Source organism: Anolis sagrei, chromosome 2 (genome assembly GCF_037176765.1).
Source record: "Anolis sagrei isolate rAnoSag1 chromosome 2, rAnoSag1.mat, whole genome shotgun sequence".
Lineage (NCBI taxonomy): Eukaryota > Metazoa > Chordata > Lepidosauria > Squamata > Dactyloidae > Anolis > Anolis sagrei.
Window position 1 is genome coordinate 136,813,697 of NC_090022.1, and position 24,277 is coordinate 136,837,973.

Here is a 24,277-nt window from a genome sequence, read left to right on the forward strand (position 1 = left end):
AACACATTGGAGTTGGATTATCCTTTGAAGCTCTTTGTAAAAATATGCCTTTCCAAGAACTGTTTTTGAAAAATATTTCTGCTGGATGCTGCATTTACTTTAGTTACCAAGTTACTGTCCAGAACTGTCTGGCATGATATAATCTGTGGAGTTTGTTTCTTTTTTCAGTTCAAAGTGCCAGTTTTAACCCTCAATGCCATCAGTTGCTGAACTGACGTCAACCCACTATTCTGCTATAGTCAGTTTAACGTAAATAATGGATATGCACTGCATTCCACAATCAGATTTCCACGGGTTCCTGTAATGCCACCTTGTGCACTACTCCCTATTCAGCATACGTTGAAGTTCATTTAATTTTTTTGTTTTTTTTATTTTTAATGTAATTGCACAATTTTAGAATTAAAAACAAAAGGGCAAAGATAAAATAGGAGGAATGTGCCTAACTTGGGAATAGCAAGGAGGGGGGGGGGGGAGGAAGAAATCCTGCCCTCTGATGTAATTTTGTCACACTAAACTAGGTGATGGATACATTGAGGATAGTGAGCTACTGACAGGTTTTATCTATCGAAAGCTAGGTATGGGAAAATCTCAAGAGGAGCCAAAGAGTCATTGCAATTCTGTTTTGCCTGCCATGTGTGATAAAGTTCCAAGTTTTTTCAGAGATTGCTTTCTGTTTTTATTACTGCTAAAGCTCAGTTCAGTGTCTGAGACAAGATCAAACTTCTCTCCCAAAGGAAACAGGTGACTCAGGACTAGACTTTTTAGGAGCCCTGCAGCCAAACCAGTATTTTAGCCTAAATTCAGTCAGAGGAGAGAGAGAGAGAAAAGAAACAGTTTTCTGATATTAATAATTCTTAATAATTAAAAAGGAAATAGTAGGAGGATTGTGCTGCTATTAGTTGCTATAACAATCTATTTATGGTATTTTAATAATAAATATGAACATCTGCCATTTGTTTTCACTGCTTTTCTGAGGACACCCCACAGCCTTTTTGTGTTGTTCTGGTTCTGTAGCATTTTGTGAGACTTGTTTTCTCTCCCACACAGAAATTCTGGCACATTTTTATATGAACTTTTCAAATTGAACATATTGTCGTAGGCTTTCTCTAGTACATGCCATCCTTATATTTCATTCATCACGTATGGTATTTCCCTAAAACAAACTTTCATGAATGATTACTAGAACCAGGTCTCTTATCAGTGTTTTGGAGCATTCACCCAAGGAGATTTGCCCAGACCCCAACAATATATGTCTTTGTAAGAAAGGCTTTGAATGTAACTGATTCAGATCAAGTTAGGTGCCTAAATGCTCTTTGCTTGTTCTACTACTACTTCTTTAAAACTTACTCTTGTAAAAATTTCTACTTATTATTCCTATTTTACCTCTGTGATAATTCTATATATATCAGTGTCTTTCTTTTTTAAAAAAAATCATATTTTTAACATTTTGAGTTGCATTTAAAACGTAAAATGATAAGTGTTAAATATAAAAAGAGAAGTAAATTGGCAAATCACCTGTATTCTAGCTAATGTGAAGAGATCAGGCAGGTGACATGAAGTAGCCAAACTTGCTACCATGCTGCTGAAATTCAACAGTAACATGGCAACCCTCTCACATCATTTTAGCAAAAACTTTACTTTAAAAGTAGGTGGGTGTGGTGCATGGACCTTTGTTTCAATGCCTCTTGAAACTATGTGGCTTCAAGTAAACCTGTTGATTTACAGTCATTCCATGGATTTCATAGTTTTCTTAGACCAGGAATACTTGGAAATGATTTGAACCCATTACTCAGAGTCCTAGACTCCAGAACAGCAGAAAATAAGCCTGCTCCCTCTTCCTTATGACATCCTTAAACATAGCTATCATGTCTCCTCAACCTTTTCTTCTACATGCTAAATATTCCCAGCTCTTTAAGCCACTCCTCATAGGGCACAATCTCCAGACTTCAAATCATTTTAGTCGCCCTCCTCTGGACATTTTCCAGCTTGTCAATTTCTCTTTTAAACTGTGGTGCCCAGAATTGGGCACAGTATTTCAGGTGAGATCTAATCAAAACAGAATAGAGAGACACCATGACTTCCCTCGATCTAGACACTATGCTCCTTTCAATACAGCCCAAAATCCCATTGGCTTTTTTAGCTGCTGCATCACTTTGTTGGCTCATGTTCAACTTGCGGTCTGCTAAGACTCCAAGATCTCTTTTACATGTACTGTTGTCAGATCAAATGTCACCCATCCTCTCTCTTTGCATTTCTCTTTTTTCTGCCTTAAGTGTTGCAACCTACATTTCGCCTGTATGAAATTCATTTTGTTAGTTTGGGCCCAGCTCTCTAACCTATTAAGGTCATTTTGAATTCTGATCCTGTCTTCTGGAGTATTCGTTATCCCTCCCACAGATTAGAATCGGGCAGCTGTGCCTAAAATGTGAAATATCAAATGAAGAACAAGGGACACACAGTGGCAGGTCATAAGGAAAAACCCTGTTATTGTATAAGATTTTGAGGTGTTCTGAATCTTTGACATAGAAGGGTAGGCAAGTATGGCCATTTTGCTTGAGGCATGGGAGAGTAATCTACAGATTTGTCACACATGGATACAGGGGCAAAGCACCATGAAGGGAGTGAGAATGATGCTTCTCAACATTTCCAAACAAAGAACACTAGAGATTACAAAGAGGAAGAGGCTGGAATAAAGGTCAGAGTCAAGGAGAAAGGGCATGGCAGCTGGAGCACAGGACAAGGTGAGGTCTCCATGGCACATCCAAGGGTTTGATCGAGAGTATGTTGGGCTTTGGTGGATGGCGTCTGCTTGGTGTTGATATCTTGAGGTCCTACAGACATGAGGATTGTCCCTCATCCTTGCATGGCACCTTTATGAAAGAGATCAGGAGAAACCAATGTTGAGCACACTATGCACTGTTGTTTACTTTCTTTTTTTAAAAAAAGTTTCAATACAGCTAGTACTCCACAACACCTGTGACAACATGACAAACAAACACATGAAGCAGCACAATCTCTTCCTCCACTCCACACAAATACACATTAACATATGACTGTCCACCCCTAAGACTGAGAACCTTAGTGCAAATAGTAGTCACTCTCTTATTTGTGCCTGGTATATATACATCATCTTGCTATTTTTTTCTTTGAAGAGTTCAATATTCGAAAATTCCAAATATAATATCTTCATCCTTTTAAAATATACGTTAAAATCATACTCAGTTATTTACAAATATATCTACTGACATCTCTTTAATTATGTTTTTCAGCTGCAGAACCCTTTTCGAAGTGAAGGTTTCTCATGGAGCCCCAAGAAATATTTATGTTTATATCAATATATTATATTATATTATATTATATTATATTATATTATATTATATTATATATAATCTATATAGACCAGGCATGGGCAAACTTTCTGACCAACATAAACTTAAGAGTATTTCAGTGGAAGACCTTAGGGGCCACCCAGTCCAACCCTCTTTTGCCATGCAGGAAAAACAATAATATAATCCCCTGAGCAGTGGAAGAGAAATAGGGTTTTGGAAGCAAGCCAGGCGAGGGAGGAAGGATCTGGGTGATGAGGAAAGTGAGGAAAAATGCTTTTGGTGGCAAGGGAGGCATGGTCAGGGGGAGAAGAAGGAAAGAGGAGGGAAAGCTTGGAGGAAGAAGGGGAAAGCACGGAGCCCCTCAGTATGCTTCACGGAACCCCAAGGGCTCCGCAGAGCACACTTGGAGAACCACGTCCCTACCCAATACAGCTTTGGCAATACTGTTGGGAAAATAGTGGGGCTTTTAGTACAAAAGGCAACTTGTGTACTCTTCCAAGCTTTGTGCCAGCATAAGCATTTTTATATCTTTTTTATTATCTTTTTTTCCTGTGGGGATGTACATGTTTTTGGGAGACTTGTGTGCACACATCAAACCAATAAACTAATATTATAAAATGCAGACATCTCTCCCCCACACAACACACACACATTCATAGAGAGAATGTTTCACTTGTTTCATAATCCATGCCAATTCCAGGGTAACAGGTGTCTGTAGGCAGGGACATAAAAGGTGCCAGCATGGGAAGCCCATTTGCCTTTTTCACAAATCATCCGGATTCGCTTTAAATATGCTGCTAAATGGTTCTTTCTGACCCTGAACAGAAATGAAATTTGAATACTGTATAGCTTGGGTTTCATGCTTTGTTTGATTTTGAACTGCAAGCTGGCTACCACTGAGTATAAATTTTTAAAACAAAATTATTATACCAATGATGCAGGCCAGAGAATCCTTTTCCAAATTGTATCTTTCGCAGAGTCTTTTTAGTGAATGGCTTATCACTGAATCCCCTACCATGGGCGTAAAATGAAGTTCATTGGAATGGGGTTGGACATTATCTTCCAACTTTGATTCTATTCTAAATATTATGTTTTCAGCCTCACAGGTACTACTGTATAAAGAATGCCAACGACATGCAACTTTGTGCATATGATATTCGAGTGGATACATAGAATAAGAGCAATCGAAGAACAAAAGTGTGTCTTGGGAGTATCCCAAGAGAGGAGATTCCATCTGAACATTAGGAAGAACTTCCTGACTGTGAGAGCCGTTCAGCAGTGGAACTCTCTGCCCCGGAGTGTGGTGGAGGCTCCTTCTTTGGAAGCTTTTAAACAGAGGCTGGATGGCCATCTGTCAGGGGTGATTTGAACGCAATATTCCTGCTTCTTGGCAGGGGGTTGGACTGGATGGCCCATGAGGTCTCTTCCAACTCTTTGATTCTATGATTCTATGATTCTATCCTTTCAGTTAAAGCGTATCTCTACAGCAACACAGCCAATGCAGAAAGAAACTTTACACTGACCATAGAATTGCACTGGAGGACCTAGAGATTGCTAGGGAGGTGTCCCCTAAGAATCTCCAGGTCCGCTAGCCAAACTGGATGAACGTGATCATGGAATCACACTGCAGGTTCTAGATTTTCTAAGAACGTTTTAAATCAAATAAGTGAATAATCAAACACATAATTGTCAAAACCAAAAATGTGGAAGGAAAACTCTATTCTTTACTTCAGGGAGAGGACGTATGTAGCTCTCCGTGTGTTTTGGAACTTAAAACTTCCATCAGCCATAGCCAGTATGGCCAGTAATGATGAAAGAAGTTGTGATTGAACAAAACATTTTGCTGCATTCCCCATTTTATCTCTGAGAGAAAACACTCTTCCAGAGTTTCAAGTACTGCTGTCCTTTCATCTGAAGGACTGAAATCACCAAATAATGAATTTATAACAATTGGATGACTACTGTGTAATCACATACAGCTACTAGGTGCTTAGAGTTCAGACTTGACAAAAAGGGAGTGAAGTGCCTTTTCACTGCATTTATGGGAAATAAATATGCATCTGAAGACCATCTACACGAGTTAAGCTGGCCATTACCAATCTAATCTAGATATCCAGAGTCTTTCCAGATGGCTGAAAAGTGAATTTTATGGTCAACCTATAAACCCCACCTAGGGAATGGGTTTCTAATGCTTTCTCATAAAAAACAGAATAGCATTACCCTAGAACTATTCACTATTTATATAAGTGAGAAGTGTGTTATGGTCTGATTTAGACTACAAAAGTCTATGAAAGCTTCTAGTAACCATCTTCATTGTTTCAGTCTCCAGGATCTCTTTGCATATTGATATTTGCAATTAACATGGCAATGTCTCTGAATTCTAGCACATTACAATGACGACCAGAGTAGGAAAGGACAATGACAATGCTGGATGGATTATGGATTTATGAATAGGCGAACACTGACCACAAGATGATTTTATTGCTGCTATTGTATTGATTTGATAGTTTTAACTAGTAATAACTGTTGACATTAAACTGTAAATTGTATATTGTATTTTGTGAATTGTTGGGCATTGAATTGTGCCTTTTGTAAGCCGCCCTGAGTCCCCCCTAGGGGGTTGAGAAGGGCGGGGTAGAAGCACTCCAAATAAAAATAAATAAATAAACTAAAATAGCATACAGGCAGGATTTCCAGAAATAATCTCACACTTCATCCAGTGTTGCTTGGATTGATGTCCTAGAAAAGCTACCAAGGTAACCAATTCTAGTGTAATTTTTAAAGTCATATATGCCTCCCAATTTCTTTTTTTTAAATCATCCTGAAAAGCCAAACATTAAAAGTGGCCTTACCCCTATCTTTAGATACAAAAATAACCATCTCCCACATCTAAATATTTTCAGGTTCATGACTTTTGCTCCCGCTCTGCAGAATGTATGACCCTAGTCTCTGTAAATTCCTTGTAGATTGATAAGAGATTTATTGCATGGATTACATGTACTTGACTGCTGCTGGGAATATCTAAGGTTCAGCACAGCCCCAGTCTTTTCAGAGAGAACACAGTTTGTATGTGATATACATTTGACTTTGGCAGTGTTTACGTTTGGCACTTCGTAGTGTGCTTGTGCATAGAGAAACATGTATGAAGAAATTTATATATGGGTGAAGTATGTTGGAGAACCTTTTAAAAAGAAACATAATTAGGAAACCACCCTACTCCCCTTACCTCATTCTGCAGTTTTTGAATACTTTATGTTTCCAAAATCTGTGAGCTTTCCCTTGTTGTCTTCTATGGGTTGATCTAAAATCAGAGGGCAAAGGCAGTTGAATTCTAACAGAAACATTCCTGCTCTCTATGGCAGAGTGGATTTTCCCTTACATCTGTTCATTTTTCTATAGCTCATGTGTCCTTACCTATTTTTCCAACTACTAGAAATATTTAACATGACAGATTATTTCCCACATGACAGATTTTCCTTCTTTCTTTCTCCAGATATGTTATGATAACTGCCAATTGCATTTCCAGTTGTAACAGTCATAATAGCTGCAAATGGCAAAGTACTGAGAGATTTCTAGATGATCTTCGATACATTGGCAAGAGTTTCTGACTACCAACTGTTAACAATAGTCAACAACAAAATGATTTTTTTAAATAAAAAAAACCTGAATTATATATCGGAGCCAAAGAAAACTTCTTGTTATAAGGCAAAGACTCTTCTGAAAAGGCAACAAGCTCCATTCAATTCTGGTATACTTCTATGGCTGAAAACAAATCCCTCAAATTATATTTAGACCGTCCTTCTTTAATTCCAAATAAATGTCTCTTGCACCCAGTTCAGACTGAGTATTTTGTAGTCCTCATAAGCCAAAGATCCTGGATATGTCTTAGTTATGGTACCATTCTCCTGTTGTTAAATTATCACATAATTGGGAAGCCACATAAGGAAAGCTAAAGGAACTAGTATGCTTGTTCTGAGAATGAATGCATAGACAAATGGAAATAAATTCATAAGAAAAACAGGGTGTGAGAACAAGACACAGACAAATTTCCATTGGTCCAGGGATGGGATGCCACAACAAAATGTGGCAGAAAGCCTAGCTCCACTCTTGACCACAATGAGTATGATGACAAGTATTCCATCCTTCCTGATGCTTTTCTCAGGCTCCCTAACCTGGGTGAAATGCCATGCTTTCCTTTCTTTGCTCTTATAGGGGTCTGCATCCATACATACTGGCAATCAGATCTAACACAAAATTAATCTTGAATGTTAACTGTCAGCCACCTTGAGCATTGCTTCTTATACTGTCCCGAACACAAATGGTTCGATGTTGCGATTGTGAAAAAAATGGCAATTGTAAAAGATTTTTGAACACCACAAAATGGCTGTTCTAGACATTTGCATAAACTGGTTAGCAACAATGTGTCATGTTTATAGTGGACTCTGTAGAAAATGCTTCAGCTGTGCTTCATAAAAAGGAAAACTGCCTATTTAGCAAACCTTGCAAATGCTGATTTAACATGGTAAATATTTTGTTTTTATGCCTATTTCATATATCTATATACTGGGAAGTGCATAAAAAATTTCTTGGGCAGAAAGGGGTCACAAGTGGAAAACATCTAAGAAGCCCTGGTGTAGACCACCAACTAAGTGATCATAATTCAGGTTATCCTACCTAAGAACAGGTTTGTTCTTGAGGAGGGAGGGAGGGAGAGGGCGTGGGATTTGCTTTAAAACAACAACTAAGGAAACCAAGATGTTTAGGAAGTTTCTAGTATTATACATTGATTTCTCTCCTTCCACAGAGCCACATACTTGGAGCATACACAAATTTTTCATCCCACATAAGCCATCAGAAATAAAGAACACCTGTTTCTTTTTGTCATTCTAAGATATTGATGAGAATCTCTCACAGAATATCAGAGATGGGAGAACTATATTTGCTTTCCCAACACAATCCCCAACAGACCTACCAGGCTCTGTAGTCCGTTTCCCCATGAGCCCAACAAAGAAGTCGTGCATGTCTCCTACAAACAGAAAAAAACTGTTACATTAAAGTAATTCCACAGGGAAACACAAACAATGGCTTGCTTTTAATGAATGCCTTCTTAGCCATCCGTTTTGGTGGTTACGTGTCTTCCCCAAATGTGTAAACTATTGTGAAAGCCTACCAAAAAGTCTCAATATATAAATCCTGCTAGAAAATCTCTTTTTTTTTTCTTTACAAAAATGCAGTAGCCCTAGAGTCCTTAATAACAAGTCATATTCCGTGAGAACAAAATGTCTCAGATACACTGCTGGGTGTCCCATTCTTTGGCTCTGAGCAGCACAGTCCTCATGAGTCCTCTGCCATCTACTGCCTCATTTTTGCATTTGGAAATAAAGCTGAGAAATCCAAGGGTAGTCTGTGCCCACAAGCATTTTTCACAAGATTTTGGCAGTTTTCTTTTCCTATTTTATTTGGCAGATTTTAACTTTCTAAATCTTCATTTTTTCCATCTTTTTTACTTAGTCTGTTTTGTAGTATATCAGCCTGTCTGCTAAGAGAGGATTTACTAACACAGGACCCATCTACACTGCCATATAATACAATTCAATGCATTCTGAAACCACATAATATGGCAGTGTAGATGTGACTTCTACAAAGTGTTTTTAAATGATTATGTGTTTTGATTATGTATTTTAGCAACCATGAGGAGAGACGGGTATGAAATAAGATTATTGGCATACAGCCCGAAAACGCGTATCAACCCAATGATTCCACCCATGAAAGCCTTCAACACAAATAAAATTATTATTATTATTATTATTATTATTATTATTATTATTATTATTATTATTATTAAAAATTAGCAGACGTGGAAACAACTGATCCTGGAGTATGGTGCTTACCATTCCAAATACGTTTCTTTAAATAATACCTAATCTCACCACCATCTTATACAGGTTGAGCGTTCCTTATCCAGAATTCCAAAATCTAAAATACTGCAAAATCCAAAAGTGTCCCCATGTGTGGCTGAGATAGTAACACCTTTGACTTCTGATGGTTTAATATATACAGACTTTGATTCATGCACAAAAGTATTACCAATATTACATATAAAATTATGTACGTATATGCAAATTTGGGTATTTCAAAATCCCCCCCCCCAAAAAAAATCCAAAAACAAAAAATTCTGATCCCAAACATTTTGGATAAGGAGAACTCAACCTATATTGTCTTTCTGGAAAAGGTGAAACATTCTGGATGGAGAAGTAGTCACTATAATATATTAATAATCTGACAACCTTGAAAGATCAACATCACTCTGAAGTTCTAAACCTCTAACTCTCCTGAGACTGTCAGACTCCCATTTCCTATTAGTCCAAACCAGAATGATAGGGGGTGATGAGAGTTCATATCCAGAAACATTTGTAGAGTTTCTTGCCCTTCCTTTAGAGCAGACATGGGCAAACTTCGGCCCTCCTGGTGTTTTGGACTTCAGCTCCCACAATTCTACCAGCCATTAGGAATTGTGGGAGTTGAAGTCCAAAATACCTGGAAAGCCGAAGTTTACCCATGCCTGCTTTAGAGCATAGAGGGCATATACATAAATACAAAAATCCTTATAACAATCCTTTTAGTAGGTCAATATTCTGTGGAAGTATGGATAAGGCAGGGGAAGGGCTAAAGATAAGAAACAGTAAATTTTTGGAGTGAGATCATGGCAGGTGGAAATGGAAATGGGGCCAATACTTTAGTCCACACCTTTTCCACTATCTTCCACTAATTTCCATACCGAGACATCCTGTAAATGATTACTCTATGTTCAACTGGAGTATAACACAGATTCTTCAGCTCATCTTCATGAGCATTATTTTGCCCCCTTTAAAACAGATGACTGAGTTGCCTTGCTCTACAGGGCAAGTCTCCGCAGAGATAAAGCATAACAAATGTTTACTCAGTTCATACAGGTCAATAATTTAACCATGCAACTATATACATAATCCTACATGTTTCAGGCCCACTGATTCTGGGTTGGTGCCCTCCAGATGTTCTGTTTACTACTCCCTTGGTACATGCTGGCCTGATTTCTGGGATGCCATACAAAACATCTGGAAAGTTAGAGGCTCCCAACTCTGCTCTTACTCCATCAGCACATTATAGCAAGGACAGAAAAGAACAACTTCTGCTCCTACTCCTCCCACTAGCTCATCCTTGCATGGTGTCCCCTGTCTATCTTAACCACATAGCATCCTAATTCTCATGCCTGTCACCCCTGCAGCTGCTTCCATCACTCTTACTGAAGTGCCATTGGGAATCTTCCTGGTTCTGTGAAATTGCTGACCCAAAGAGACCACCGCTGTAAATGCCAAGTGCTATAAGAGAGAACTGGAACACAGAATCCCCAGAGAAAAGATATGGGTGGCTGGAGATGGTGGCACAGAATTCAGTTTTATGAGGAAAAACAGAAAGTTTAAGCAAGCCAACCCATAACTTTAAAACAGCAGTCTTTCCAAAGATTGACTTGATTGCATTCAGTAGCTAACTGCAAATAAGCCTCACCTCCATGGCAACTTGTGAATTCTCTCTGGAGTTTATTCCATTTGAAAGAACTTTTCAAGGGGCTGACACTAATTTGGATAGTATTTTGGATACCTTAATTGAAGTGTGGACAAAAAAAGGCCAAGATGCAGAATCCCACTGTAATGAAACCCACCAGTAATAGAGCACTACTGGTGTCCTGACTTACGTTTCTGGGAAGAAGCAAGTGCCTGGGGAGCTGAAAAAGAAAGAAAAGTACTGGTGAGATTCAAGGTCAGACTTGGTCGCTAAGGGACATGGCAAGAAGAAGCTGAAATTTGCATGCAGGGACTGGATGACATTACTGAGGAAAGATTCAGGAAGCAAAAGAAAAATAGGAAATGAAGACATGGGCTTGAGAAAGGGCTGAAACTGCGAGTAGTGCAGAAGAAGAAAGAAATAGTGTGTAAATGTGTGCAATATTTTAAAATTATTTTATTGTAAGTTGTAGTTTTTATTGTATTTATGTTGTTAGCATCCTCTGAAGCTCATGTGAGGCCGCACTGAGTCCCCCTTGTGGGGAGAAGGGCGGGATATAAATATATGAAATAAATAAATAAATAATGGGGTGGGTTTTTGTGATTTTTGTGTATTTGTGCATATGTCTATGTATGGGGGAATGCTGAGCTTCTTCCTGAATTTAAATATAAACAAAACAAACTAAGCTGCCCGCTTGGATTTTTTTCTTTATTCACCCATGATTTGTAGCCCCGCCCCAGCTTCCATGAAAAGCACTGCAGTCTTTTAATTAAAAAAAAAATCCTCGTATTTTGTGCACTCTGAATGTGAACCATCACAGACATCACAAGGTAATTTTGTATAGGCAGCTTTTGTATTTGTACAGCAATTTTACCTTTCTGACTGTTATGAAAGTGCTTGATAGCCAGAAATGTGGTGAGGTGGGGGAACGTACCAATTTCTTCCTTGCCTGAGAGTCTGAGCAGTGCCTCATAGGAAATCCCTTGGCCATCGTACAATCGCCGGAGCAAGGATGGAGGCAGCCTATAAGGATCAGAGCTCTTCTATGGAGAGAAAAAAGAAGGCAACCCGACATTCAGAAGAACCCAAGATGGTGTGCCAATGTACAGCCAAATAGCAGAGTAATTTTCACTTCCTTCATTAACACATACATAGATGTATGTAGTGTATCCAGTGTAAGGAAATACAGCAGACCCATGGTACATGGCTTCACCTATGCAACTTTAAAAGGAGATGTGCATTGGTATGTTCTGTGGCTGTATGGCCATGTTCTAGATGCATTTTCTCCTGACATTTTTCCTGCATCTGTGGCTGGCATCTTCAGAGGATATGTATTACTGTAAAAGGCAGTAACAAGCAAACTTCAAGTACTCATGAGCCTCCTCTTCTAGCCTTTCCTCAGGGTGTGGGGAAATCTGGCACCTGCATCGCCAGGAGGGCAATCATATAGGGAGAAGCATGAGTGTGTATGGTGCATGCAGCTTCCCCATAAATAGATGGCAACACAGGAAGAAGTGCGCCGGTTCTGCCCGCCTTCACCCACGAGCCGGCACAATGTCATCTGATGAGAGCCAACTAGCTCCATGGGTGACCAGGGCTAGATCGGCATATATCACTGATTTTAGACCCGAATGGTGAGGTCGTAAGTCTAATGCACCTTTGTATGATGGAAGACTGTCTAGACTAGAGTGCCTGAAATATAATGTGTTTATCATTCTCAAGTCAATGTGGAGAAGATGCTAAACTGGCTGTACTGTAGGCATAGCCTAGGAAAAACCAGAATAATGAAAGCTGACAAAAAAAAAAACCATATTTCCTAACATCCATGCCCAGAGGAAAGCGGTTGTGAAAAGTTTTGCCCACCAAATCCTCTCTCAAGCTATGGAAAATATGTGAACTGACAGAGAAACTGGGAATACAAGTTGTGCATCCCTGTACTGACCATTCTGTAAAAGTAGCTGTTTGCTGCTTTCTAGAAATATAGGCAGCTGAGCAATCCCTCCCCAGTAACATTATTCCCATGGCCAAAGCAAAATTAATTGGAGTAGTAGTACATCTTTGGTATGGTTAACCCATCTTAACCTAGCAAGGAAGGGAAAAGCAAATTAAGTAAATAAACAGACCTTCTGGAAAGTCATTGCAAATTGCAGCAACCATACAGACTGTCGCAAGCTGCTGCTTTCAAAGCTGAGCTGCACAAAGCTCTTTTCTCTTCCCACCAAAACTGAAAAAATTGCAATCTCATCTCATGCCTGCAGATTACCTATGAAAAGTGGAGACTAGAGGCTATGTCTAAGATTTGACAACCCTAGTTTAGAAAGTACACCAGGACTTTAGATGGAATAGATGGGTATAATATCGTGCATTCATTCTTTCTGCAAATGCCCTCTGTCATCCAAGATTTCCTCACCCCAGCGGAAAAAAAAACCTTCCAATTTTTTTGAAAAGCACATTCTTGAGAAAAATTAAGCAAAACATAAAAGCACCATTGCCTTTGTTCAATAGCCACAGGCACAAAAAAGCAATCACGATTCCTCATCTATCCCTTTGCAACTCCTTTGTGATAAGCATCTCCCACTCAAGAGATATGGCTAGCAGGGAGTGCTAGAATAGCTCCACATTCTGATAGAATCTGTCCCTCTTGATACAAAATCCACCCTAATTTCCGATAATCAGTTCAGGTTGTCAATGGAAAAACTTCCCCAAATTACATCTCTTTATACAATGTTTCAAATCTACCCCGAAGACGAAAACTTCAGGGCTATCTAATTTAATCTAGTTAAAATGCTGCTGCCGTAGGTAAAGCAATTTCAAAAGACAGATGATGGGGAGAAGGAAAGTGTTTCCAAAGATCAGGAACATAAAACTCCCTAGGAATTACATCGTAAGAGCCTTAACACTGGTGTAATTTGAGGCATTTTGGGACAGTAGGGAAGCATCAGGAAGAGGCTGGAGTGGGAGAGGGTAGAATTGGATTTCTCTGAGCTTTTTATCCTCAAGGGAGCTCATTCAGAAGGGATTTGACAAAAGTAAACACTTAAAACTTCAGTTGGGTCTTGTCCACAAAAGCAATCTGCAATGCACTGCACAAAGCTATTTTGAACAGTGATGGATGTAAAATGTATCACATATAGTGAAGCTCTCCTTTTCATACGTATGAAAGATTATCCCCATTGCACTAATTTAGACATCCACACATGTAAGTTGCCTTGTAGCATAAAATAGTTGATCATAGCTCAGGGAAGCACAAAATCAAAGCCTGCAATGGTGAGTTTTGAATCCCATGAATGCCATGTAGATTCTATGGACCAGTCTATGCCTATGGCACAAAGTGGTGTGAAAATGGTGCAGAGCTTGAAAATGTTTCCAGCCGGGATTACAGTTCTCAGAATACTGCAGCCAGCATATCTAATACCCACATAAACAGCAGGATTCAAAGATCTATAAAAAAGTAACTTTTCCAAGCTCTGGAATGTAGATGTGTCAGGGAGAAATGGACTGCTATCTCCACACTTATGGAGTGTTGACCAACATTTTTTGTGCAGTTAAGAATACATAACCTATAGCAGTGCATTCATTTCTGCTATGTATTCAAAACTCTACATACCATAGGGGCAATGTAAGGACCACAAAAAGTATATCAAACAACATTTACTAGGATTGATGAGGGTATGTCCCCCTGTTAATCATGAAGCAGCTTCTCAGTGCTCCTACTACTTCTCACATTAGTGATTTCTGACACAAGAGGAATTTGAGACATGGTTCTTTTTTGTCCTGTCACACTTGAGATTGCTCACAGGTACCTGCTTCTAAGTGACATGAATAAAGACTCCCATCAATGTTGCTTCTCGCCAAGAGAGAATGAAGATGTATTTTTCCTTCTTTATTCTTCCTATTGTAGATATGATAAGGTAAAGGTAAAGGTTTCCCCTTGACATTAAGTCTAGTCGTGGCCGATTCTGGGGGGTGTTGCTCATCTCCATTTCTAAACCAAAGAGCTGGCATTGTCCATAGACACCTTTTAGGTCATATGGCCAGCATTGCAGCATGAAGCGCCGAAGGGAGAGTTAAGAAAGAAGAAAAGACACCTATATATCACAGATAGATATGATAGGGAGAGTCAGTCAGACAGACAGGAATGGTTTCCCTTTTATTCACCCTCTAAAAGATTTCAATTGATTACTTCCAAAATATTGGATTTCAAGACATACTTTTCCCCATATAAATATCTCTAAAATGGTGTGCTTCTTACAATTGATGGCATCTTAGAATCAAAGAAATATGGCATTGTATCAGAAGAAGGGCATGCAGAAATTCCTCCTTTCATTCACCAGCATCTCACATCCTACTCCTTCAAGACAATGAATTCTCACCTTTACATCAATTCTGCTGGGTGGCTGTTGCTCCTGAGACTCAACGCAGTAACTGTGACACAACTTTGCCACTAGTAAGGACAGCAGCACTGTCAGCACAAAGGGACTCTTCATGTTCTTATCCTTTTGTGAGGGAGAGCTTGGGAAGGAGTAGAAAGTAATAAAGGGATAACAGGAGAGAAAGGAGAGATAAAAAATATGAGTCTGAATAAGAAAAGCTGATGGATGCCGAAGAGGCACAGAAGTGTCAATAATTATATCCTTTAAACAAAGCAGTTAAGCAGCATGCACTTTACCTAGAGCAGTGGTTCTCAACCTGTGGGTCCCCAGGTGTTTTGGCCTACAACTCCCAGGAATCCCAGCCAGTTTACCAGCTTTTAGGATTTCTGGGAGTTGGAAGGCCAAACATCTGGGAACCCACAGGTTGAGAACCACTGATCTAGAACCTTAATAGGTACACAAAAGTTTACATTTTCTATTTGTGTGAATATTGGGAATCTATCTCCTGCTGCTTCCCTACAACAGCAGCATAATAAATGACCAATTAATTATTTGAGGAGCAATGGTTTTATCCAAAGATTAGAAAGCTAGGATAAAACATATCCATCCAAATGTGCACAGGACTGTAAATGCCCCTATAAAAAGAGACTACATCAAAGCTCTGGTTTTCCTTCAATACACTGTTACACTTCTGAAGCTGCTGAAACAGGATCCAGCTAGTGCCACCAGAACAAGGTGAAGGCACAGTTCTTTCTCCACAGCAATTGTTATCTAGACACAAAAGGGGGAAAATTAATCTATTACACTCACTGGCTTTAATTCCCTGTTCTACTTTCTTCTCATACAGTCTATACGTTACTTATTATTGTCTCCTATCCAGGAATGAAAGGAGTCTGGTTAAACTAACCTTCAGAGCAGCAAGCAATTTTGAGTCATAAATGGCTGTCCTTGATGTAGTCCAATAGGGAATTGGTTATGAATCAATATGTCAGTGAGACATATCTCTCAGCTAAAGTCAAAAGCAACCTATGTTATCATTTCTCTCAAATATCATCCCAGGCATCTGAATATGAAGCCACCAGCAGCTTACAAAGTCTTTGCTTAATTGTGTACATGAACCTATCACAGAACAAGAACAGGTTCCATACTGTTATTAAGAAAAGATGGTATTGCCACAGCCAACAAGAATCCAAGTGGTCATTGTGAGGTCTTTCTAAAAAAAAAACAACCAAAATATTCTCAGTAACAGGCCAGTTTTGTGACAGTGACCAAAATAATTTGATTTCTTTGTTATTTTACTTTCCTTATACAAAGCATATGCAATATGGGTTGTTATAGTTTTTTTCGGGCTATATGGCCATGGTATGCTTGGGCCAGAAGTCCATCATTGCAATAGGCTTTGCTATTATCTGTGGTTTTGTATATCCATATGAAATCCAAGAACATATCCCTCACAGATACAGAGGAAAGTCATATTGCATATGTATTGTCAAAGGCTTTCATGGCCAGAATCACTGGGTTGTTGTAGGTTTTTTCGGGCTATATGGCCATGTTCTAGAGGCATTCTCTCCTGACATTTTGCCTGCATTTATGGCAAGCATCCTCAGAGGTAGTGAGGTGCAGAAACAAACAAAGAAAATCTAAGTGCACAAATGTAACCAATTCCCAGTGCCTATGCCTATGGGAATTGTCAAGCAGATTAGCAGTAAAGAAAAACTCACACACTCCTCCAGTCCATTGTCAGCCATCTTAACCTTTCCCAGCCTCAAACTGCAAAGCAAATGCAAAAAGCATCCAGCAAGATATTTAAGACAAAAGAACCTTTTCATGCCTCTAGATAACTATTGCCATTTGGCCATAATGCTAAGGATTTCAAATCCCATCTGGCTGGTGGCAGAGTCCCAGCTCACAACTTCTCACGGGCAAATCTTTTATAAGCAATGTTTACGACTCATCACTGATGCTAAACATATGCATTTATATACAGGGGTATCAATGTTTTGGATCAAAAGACTTCCTGGGGAAGCCAGGAACTAAACACAGTTTCAGCACAGAATATACACACACAACAAAATCAAGAAAGATCAAAATGTGGACATTAGAAAGGGAAAATGATTGAACAGGTAAAGTGTAATAACAGGAATGAACTGGCAAAAGCACTTCTAATTTTTCTTGACTAAGAAAACTCTATGAAATTCATGGGGTGGCCTGGTGATTTGAACACACATACACGGGGGGGGGGGGGGGGGGGTTAAAGAAGGTGCAAAATAAGATCTTCACTTTTTATATAGTGTTATTATGTTAAACTAAACAACAAATAGTCAATAGGAGCCTTTTTTTAATTCCCAAACCACAACCCAAAAGGTGCTGCTTCCTGTGGAAACTGTTCATGCTTTTAATAAATAAAAACATAAAAAACTCACTGGATTTTTTTGAAGCTTTGGCCTCACTGACTGATCTTGGACTTTGGAGATAATCATATGATAGAATAGTGTGCTCCAAAACAGGAGTGGGTGGCCTAGGGATGCTGCTGAACTATTGCTTCCCTCAGGTCTAGTGAACACAGAGATACTGGGAGCTATATTGCAACAATAACTAGAGGGCCGCTTGCCACTAACCCATGTGGCCCTCTAGTTAAGGTGCTGGCTTTTCTGCATACACATGTTACTGTGTTTATGCAGAAAAGCCAGCACCTTAGATGGGGAAGAAATTGGCATCCTGTACAGTAAGGTCAGTAAAGTGCCAGTTCAAGCCCAATGCAACAAATAGAACAATGGCATTCTGCACCCCAGGAAGCCATCTCCAAACCATCTTCATCAGCTGCCCCAAGGAGAGTGAATTGCATTAACCTAATCTGAGGGATTCCTTCTGCCTTATATGAAACATGAGCTGAAGAAATTGTTTTTCCTCCCTGATGGTTTTACTAGATTACATTCATTATTAAATTTCAAATATAGGGCTTATTCCATCAGGGCTAACTCCCAGATAGAGATATTAGAGGCTTATTAGCTGTGGATATGGATGCCTTTGTCCCACACAGCTGCTACTATTGACCAAGATGCAACATCAGCTACACGGTGTTGCCAAGAGATCCTATTTGCATGGACTGACCTTGAACCTTTATATTCCAGCCAAGACATAAGTGACCATCGGAAGAAGAAAAAAACCTGAACACTGCAACAGTAAAACTTGTACATTAACCCAAAGTATTAGAAATACAAGAAAGGAAGTGTATGTAGGAAGATTGCTTTGCTCTTTTCTGAGACATAACTGATAGTCAGTATACATTTGGAAGGCAGTTTGGAAGCTACAATGGGTGAAAAATACAACAAACCAATAAGACCACTACACAAGGTGTCACATCTCTCATTATGCTCCTAGAACTAATTCAAAGAGCTTTTTAAAAACTTGAAACTGGGTTAGGAATCAGGCAACCTATGAACCACATTCATCCTCATCAAATCTAGATTTCATTTTGGAGAGGTACAAGATTCTTGAAAATAATTTTTTTTAAAATATTGGAAGGGATTTCTATACATGGGAATACCTCAGTTTACAAAACAGGTGTATCCCTGAGCATGACTTCTTTAGCAGACATAATTCTATTAGAAGCAGAAATAACATGACAAAAGTAGGGATGGGTTCTTACATCACAAAAAGGGGAGAACGGCAAGCCAATAGGTTTCAATAAACTAAAACAATATGCACGCTTGAATGAAATACTGTAACCAGATGAAGTAAGTTTCATTCAAATAAACAAGAATATATTCAACCTTCTAAAGCCTACTTGAACACTTCTTTCAAAATGTACATAGGGACAATTTTTTCTTTCATCATCTTGCACATTTTTAATGATTTTAATTTCGGTGGCCAAACACATTGATCTATGCTCTTTTTTAACATACTGGGGACAGCTTGTAGGACACTTATCTGTTTCCCCTCTTTTGTATTTAATGCATGCAAAATATGGGATTTTGGAGTGAACTGTGTATGCCTGACTTTTATAGACAGGCATACAGTCAAAATAGGATTAGTACAAATCCTAGTTTTTGCAACTTACTCTTCATTGCATTGTTTGCTGTAGACATGCTGCTGCAACCTGGCATTGGAATTCTGTCTCTGTACATTGTCCCAATTCTGATGCTGCTAAAAATATTCCGGACAGAGGATGAGGGAGACAGAAGGGCTTGTCAGGCTTAGAAAATCTTTGGGGGAAAAAGCTTTTCTCTTTCAATACTTTTTAACTACCTTCTCAGGCTTACAATCAGAATGCCTAAAGATTTTCTACATGCACACACCACTCTTTCAGTGTATGCTTATAAAGGGAGACCATAGTATCTACTGGGTTGGGCTCCAGACAACCTGTGGATATCAAAATCTGTAGATGTTCAAGTCCCATATTAAGTGAACTACTAAATAAATAAATAATATAAAATTGCAAAATCAAGGTTTACTCCTGGGTTTTAAAAAATATTGTCAAGCTATGGGTGGTGGAATCCATGGATGCAGAATCCATGAATATGAAATGCCGACTGTATAAGCTTGGGAATTTGAACCTATGCAACTGAATGTCAATATACAATGAGGGAAAGGGTTTCAGCACCCTAGGCTTTATCTGTATAAATTCACATTTGATATGGTATGGTAAACAATGTCATATAACTAATATGATTTTTTAGCATCTCACTTTTGCACAAGCATGTCCTCATTTATATCTTCTCTGTTCCCATTGAAATGGTCTTGCACATTCACATACACAGATCTGCACACAGACATATATGCTTGCTTAAGCTTGTGAGCATCTGTTTTGTCTAGTAAATAACGCTTTATTCTATATATCAAAGTTCTCTCAAGCCCACTCCTTTCTGTATGCTTGGTCCTGCTTGTTCACACACAGCTCCAACATCTTGATGTTCGCATTCCCACATATTAATTTTGCGTATGTCAAAGTTGAGCATCTGCTACTATTCAAACTATTGCTTAAATAGTGTACAGTAGTGTCTCCAGTGCCAATGAGCCATTGACTTTGCTTTTTGTTTTAATCTAAACTTTAAATGCACTCTCCCTCACATAAAGCCTATTGGAGAGAGAAGATTCAGCACTTTGGATGGTTCTTTTGAAATTCATGCTAAAACATAGAGTAGGTTTGCTTCTTCAGCCCCACTGGATCCACCAGCATGCAGTACCTGCATATACAGTAGTTTGCATATAATGAACCATCAGAAAACAAAGGTGTCAATATCTCAGCTGGCTGTATAGACAATTTCAGATTTTGAAATATTTTGGACTTTGGAATTCTGGATAAGTGACACTCAACCTGTGCTACCACAGACTATGGTAATCTCCCATCTACCCATCTTCTTCATTCTGAGACCTTTTATACCTGTTGGATTTAGCTAGAAAGCTTTGAATTTTGTATCCAGAAAGATACCTGTGCTCAGCACTGAGGTAGAATCTGGGGTGAGTGTATGCCTATGATGCACAGAAGCATACTCTCAAACTTAACCTGGACTGGGAACAAGTGACTTTTGGGTGGAGGTGCCAAAATAAGAGCTCCCTTGAGATGGAAGGTACCTTGGAAGTCTTTTGTCCAGGCTCTTGCAAAGTGCAAGAATTGTGTCACTCACAGCTTCTCTGACAGATGGCCATCCCACCTCTGCTTATAAATCTCCAGCAAAATGGAGCCCACCATCTTCCAAAGCAGTCTGTTCAGTTGTTGAGCCAGAGATTAAACCACATGTAAAGTTTCCCCAAAATCTGCCCCCTTGCATTTACCACCCACTAGTTCTAATCCTGCTCACTGGAAAGAAGGGAAAAACAACCACCAAATCTGCCGCATCTTTTGCCTGACAGCTCTCAGGTATTTGATTTTTTATAACATCATTTCTCCCCCTTAACCTTCCCACCCCCAAGTATACAGTGCATGTGACTCATCCTTACATGCATCACATAACATCATAAAATATTTGTATTTCATAGCAATTAATTCAAAATGTCACCTGCCTCCAGTGGCAACTAGTCAAAGTACTACAAGAACGTTAAAGTAGCTGACCAAGGTGTTGAAAATTATTTCCAAAATACGTTCAGCTATACTGAGAATTGTATTGGTTCTTGACCAAATCTTATTAAGGCAAAGTGAACTCAATCCTTCCCCTGACCGAAGGGAGACACATTTTTAATAATTTTGTTCCTATTTTCACTATCAGAGACAAATAATATAACAGGTTGGCTAGTAAGCTAAAGCAGATACATAACTAATTCATATAATTCCCTTCACTAAGAAGTAAATAATCTCAAATTGCAGTTTGTCAGGCTATGAGATCAGGGTTCAAAACCCCACTCAGCCACAGAAACCCACTAAACAAGTCACACACTCTCAGCTTCTGAGAAAGGCAAGGATAAACCCCAGTGGAACAAGTTGGGGCACCATAAATCAGAAGCTACTTGACGATGTACAACAAATGCAAACTTTTACTAAGTATAAACTGTGCAGAGATGAAAGGGCCTTATCTACATGAACTCTGCCACCAAAAAACAAAAAAGAAACAGAAACAAACAAAAACATTCCTTAGCCCTCCCCAACTACACTATGTAACAACATTTGAAAAAAATATATTCCTGGTCTGAAAATGTTATTTCCTGCTTAATTGTGCAGTACTTATTTTTGAAAGTAGTTGTTATACTCTAGAAACTTCATGTTTGTGGCTGCCACAAACTATATTGGATTGGAGGAAACTCTACGAATTCTTTGAAAAACCATAGCATAATGTGCTACAAGAAATAATAATAATAATAATTATTATTATTATTAATATCTCACTTTTCTCCTGCAAAGAGATCCAAAGTGGCTTTCAACATGTTAAAATACAGTAAAATAAAATACAATATAAAATCAGCAACAATCAAAGACACAAATATAAAACATAATAAGCAATCTTTTTTCATGTCAGGAGTGACTTGAGAAACTGCAAGTCGCTTCTGGTGTGAGAGAATTGGTCGTCTGCAAGGATGTTGCCCAGGGGATGCCCAGATGTTTTTATCATCCTGTGGGAAGCTTATCTCATCTCTCTGCATGGGAAGATGGAGTTGACAGATGGGAGCTCATCCTGCTCCCCAGATTTGACCCACTGACCTTTCGATCAGCAGTCCTGCTGGCACAAGGGTTTAACCCATGGCACCACTCCTATAAGCAATCAATAGAGCATAAACATAAAAGAGCATTTTAAACCAGTACACATTATTGTGGTGTTTTGTCAAATCTTATTGCACTTCGCACCACCCAATGAAGATTAACCATTTCAATTTATTCCCACAAAAACAAAGTTTGGCCAGTTTAATAAATGTTTTCTATGCTTTTATGATAGACCCAATTAAGAAATAACATTTATAACCCAGGAAAAAAAGCTGTGTTACATAGTGTTATGAATCACTTTTTGGCTTTAACAAATTCAATCGCGAGGAGAATTCAAACCAGAGGGCAATCCTCATAATAGGAATGAGGAGGGAAACTGAACCTGTTGGATTTTTGCTGTTTTGTTTACATTAGATACACTAAAGGGCTTCTCAGAATCCTTGCATTGGAAGAGGGCCATCCAATCCAACCCCTTTGCGCCATGAAGGAACACAGAATCAAAGCACTCCTGACAGATGCCCATCCAGTCTCTACCAGTGATTAGAAACCTCCAAAAAAAGGAGAACCAGGGGCCTTCGAAACAGCCCTATAACCCAGAATATCAAGGCAGAAAATCCCACAATATCTGCTTTGAACTGGGTTTCTTTTTGTTTTGTTTTGTTTTGTTTTTCTGTCCTGTCAGGAGCAACTTGAGAAACTGCAAGTCACTTCTGGTGTGAGAGAATTGGCTGTCTGCAACGACGTTGCCCAGGGGACGCCTGGATGTTTTGTTGATTTACCATCCTTGTGGGAGGCTTCTCTTATGTCCCCGCATGAGGAGCTGGAGCTGAGAAAGGGAGCTCATCTGCGCTTTCCCCAGATTCAAACCCGTGACCTGTCGGTCTTTAGTCCTGCCGGCACAGGGGTTTAACCCACTGCGCCACCGGGGGTTATCTGAGTCCATACTGCCATATATTCCAGTTTAAAGCAGATAATGTGGGATTTTATTTATCTGCATGGAAGGGGTCCCCATCACTCTCAGAGATGGCATACTCCATGGTGGGACAGTTCTAGCCGTTAGGAAAGTCTTTTTGCTGTTTTGTTTACATTAGATACACTAAAGGGCTTCTCAGAATTCTTGCATTGGAAGAGGGCCAATGTTTAGTTGGACTCTATTTTCTTTCAAGTTTTCATACAGAAACTTTGGTCTTCCAGATGTTTTGGACTTTGAGTTAAGAGTCCACTGGAGGACCAAAGTTGCTGTGAAGTCCTTCTCCCGGGGCTCATAGAGGGAGGGGAAACTTCTACAGAATCCTAGGAGCCTGGAGTTGGAGGAGACTCCCAGCAGGGCCATGCAGTCGGGCCCCATTGTGCCTTGCAGGGACACAGCACCCAAGTCCTCCCGTCCAGTTCAGGCTTAGAGCCTTTCTCAGCCCCCAGCCCTGCTTGCCGCCTCCTGGGCGGGTCGGGGAGACTTACCCAAGAGGGAGAGAAAGAGGGGAGGGCGTCCAGTCCAAGACGCAGGGCCCTTTGAGAGGTCGCCCCGTCTGCTTGCCTGCCTGCCTGCCTTCCGCCGAGCGACGACTCCGAGTCCTCTCTGCGCGCGCTTTCGAGGAGAAGCCACACGCGCGCGCTCAGCTGGAGGGAAGGGTCCCTGGCTGCCCGTTCCCGCCACTTTAAGCAGCAGAGGCTGCCACGGGGGGTGGAGAGGGAGGGGGCTTGGGAAGTGCCCATTGGGTGTGGGCTGGAGGGAGGGAGGGAGGCTCGGGGGGGGGGGGACTCAACCCCCTTGGACTCACTCCCATCCCTCCCACACAGGAGGAGGCAGACAACTCTTGAGGGAGGAAAAACATATACCCACCTCATTTCTGGCTCCCACTTTCCTGCTCATTCAGACAGTAGAATGAATGCAGGTTACATGT

The 24,277-nt window shown here is 39.8% G+C and overlaps 1 protein-coding gene across 3 annotated transcripts; it reads right to left on the reverse strand.

Moving 5' to 3' along the window:
* Positions 1-345: 345 nt before the first annotated feature.
* TAC3 (tachykinin precursor 3) lies at positions 346-24,035 on the reverse strand. 3 transcript variants are annotated; one of them, XM_067463878.1, is made up of 7 exons: positions 23,835-24,035; positions 15,245-15,383; positions 11,821-11,914; positions 11,062-11,091; positions 8,302-8,355; positions 6,556-6,630; positions 346-2,870 (listed from the first exon to the last, which is right to left on the reverse strand). In XM_067463878.1, the coding sequence occupies exons 2-6, from the start codon at positions 15,356-15,358 to the stop codon at positions 6,557-6,559; spliced, it is 366 nt and encodes a 121-aa protein (XP_067319979.1). In that variant the 5' UTR covers positions 15,359-15,383; positions 23,835-24,035; the 3' UTR covers positions 346-2,870; position 6,556. The 3 variants fall into 3 exon arrangements, with proteins under 3 accessions (XP_067319979.1, XP_060620167.2, XP_060620168.2); XM_060764184.2 differs by having other exon boundaries at positions 11,806-11,914; positions 23,835-24,030; XM_060764185.2 differs by lacking the exon at positions 6,556-6,630 and having other exon boundaries at positions 11,806-11,914; positions 23,835-24,033.
* Between the last annotated feature and the right edge of the window lie 242 nt (positions 24,036-24,277).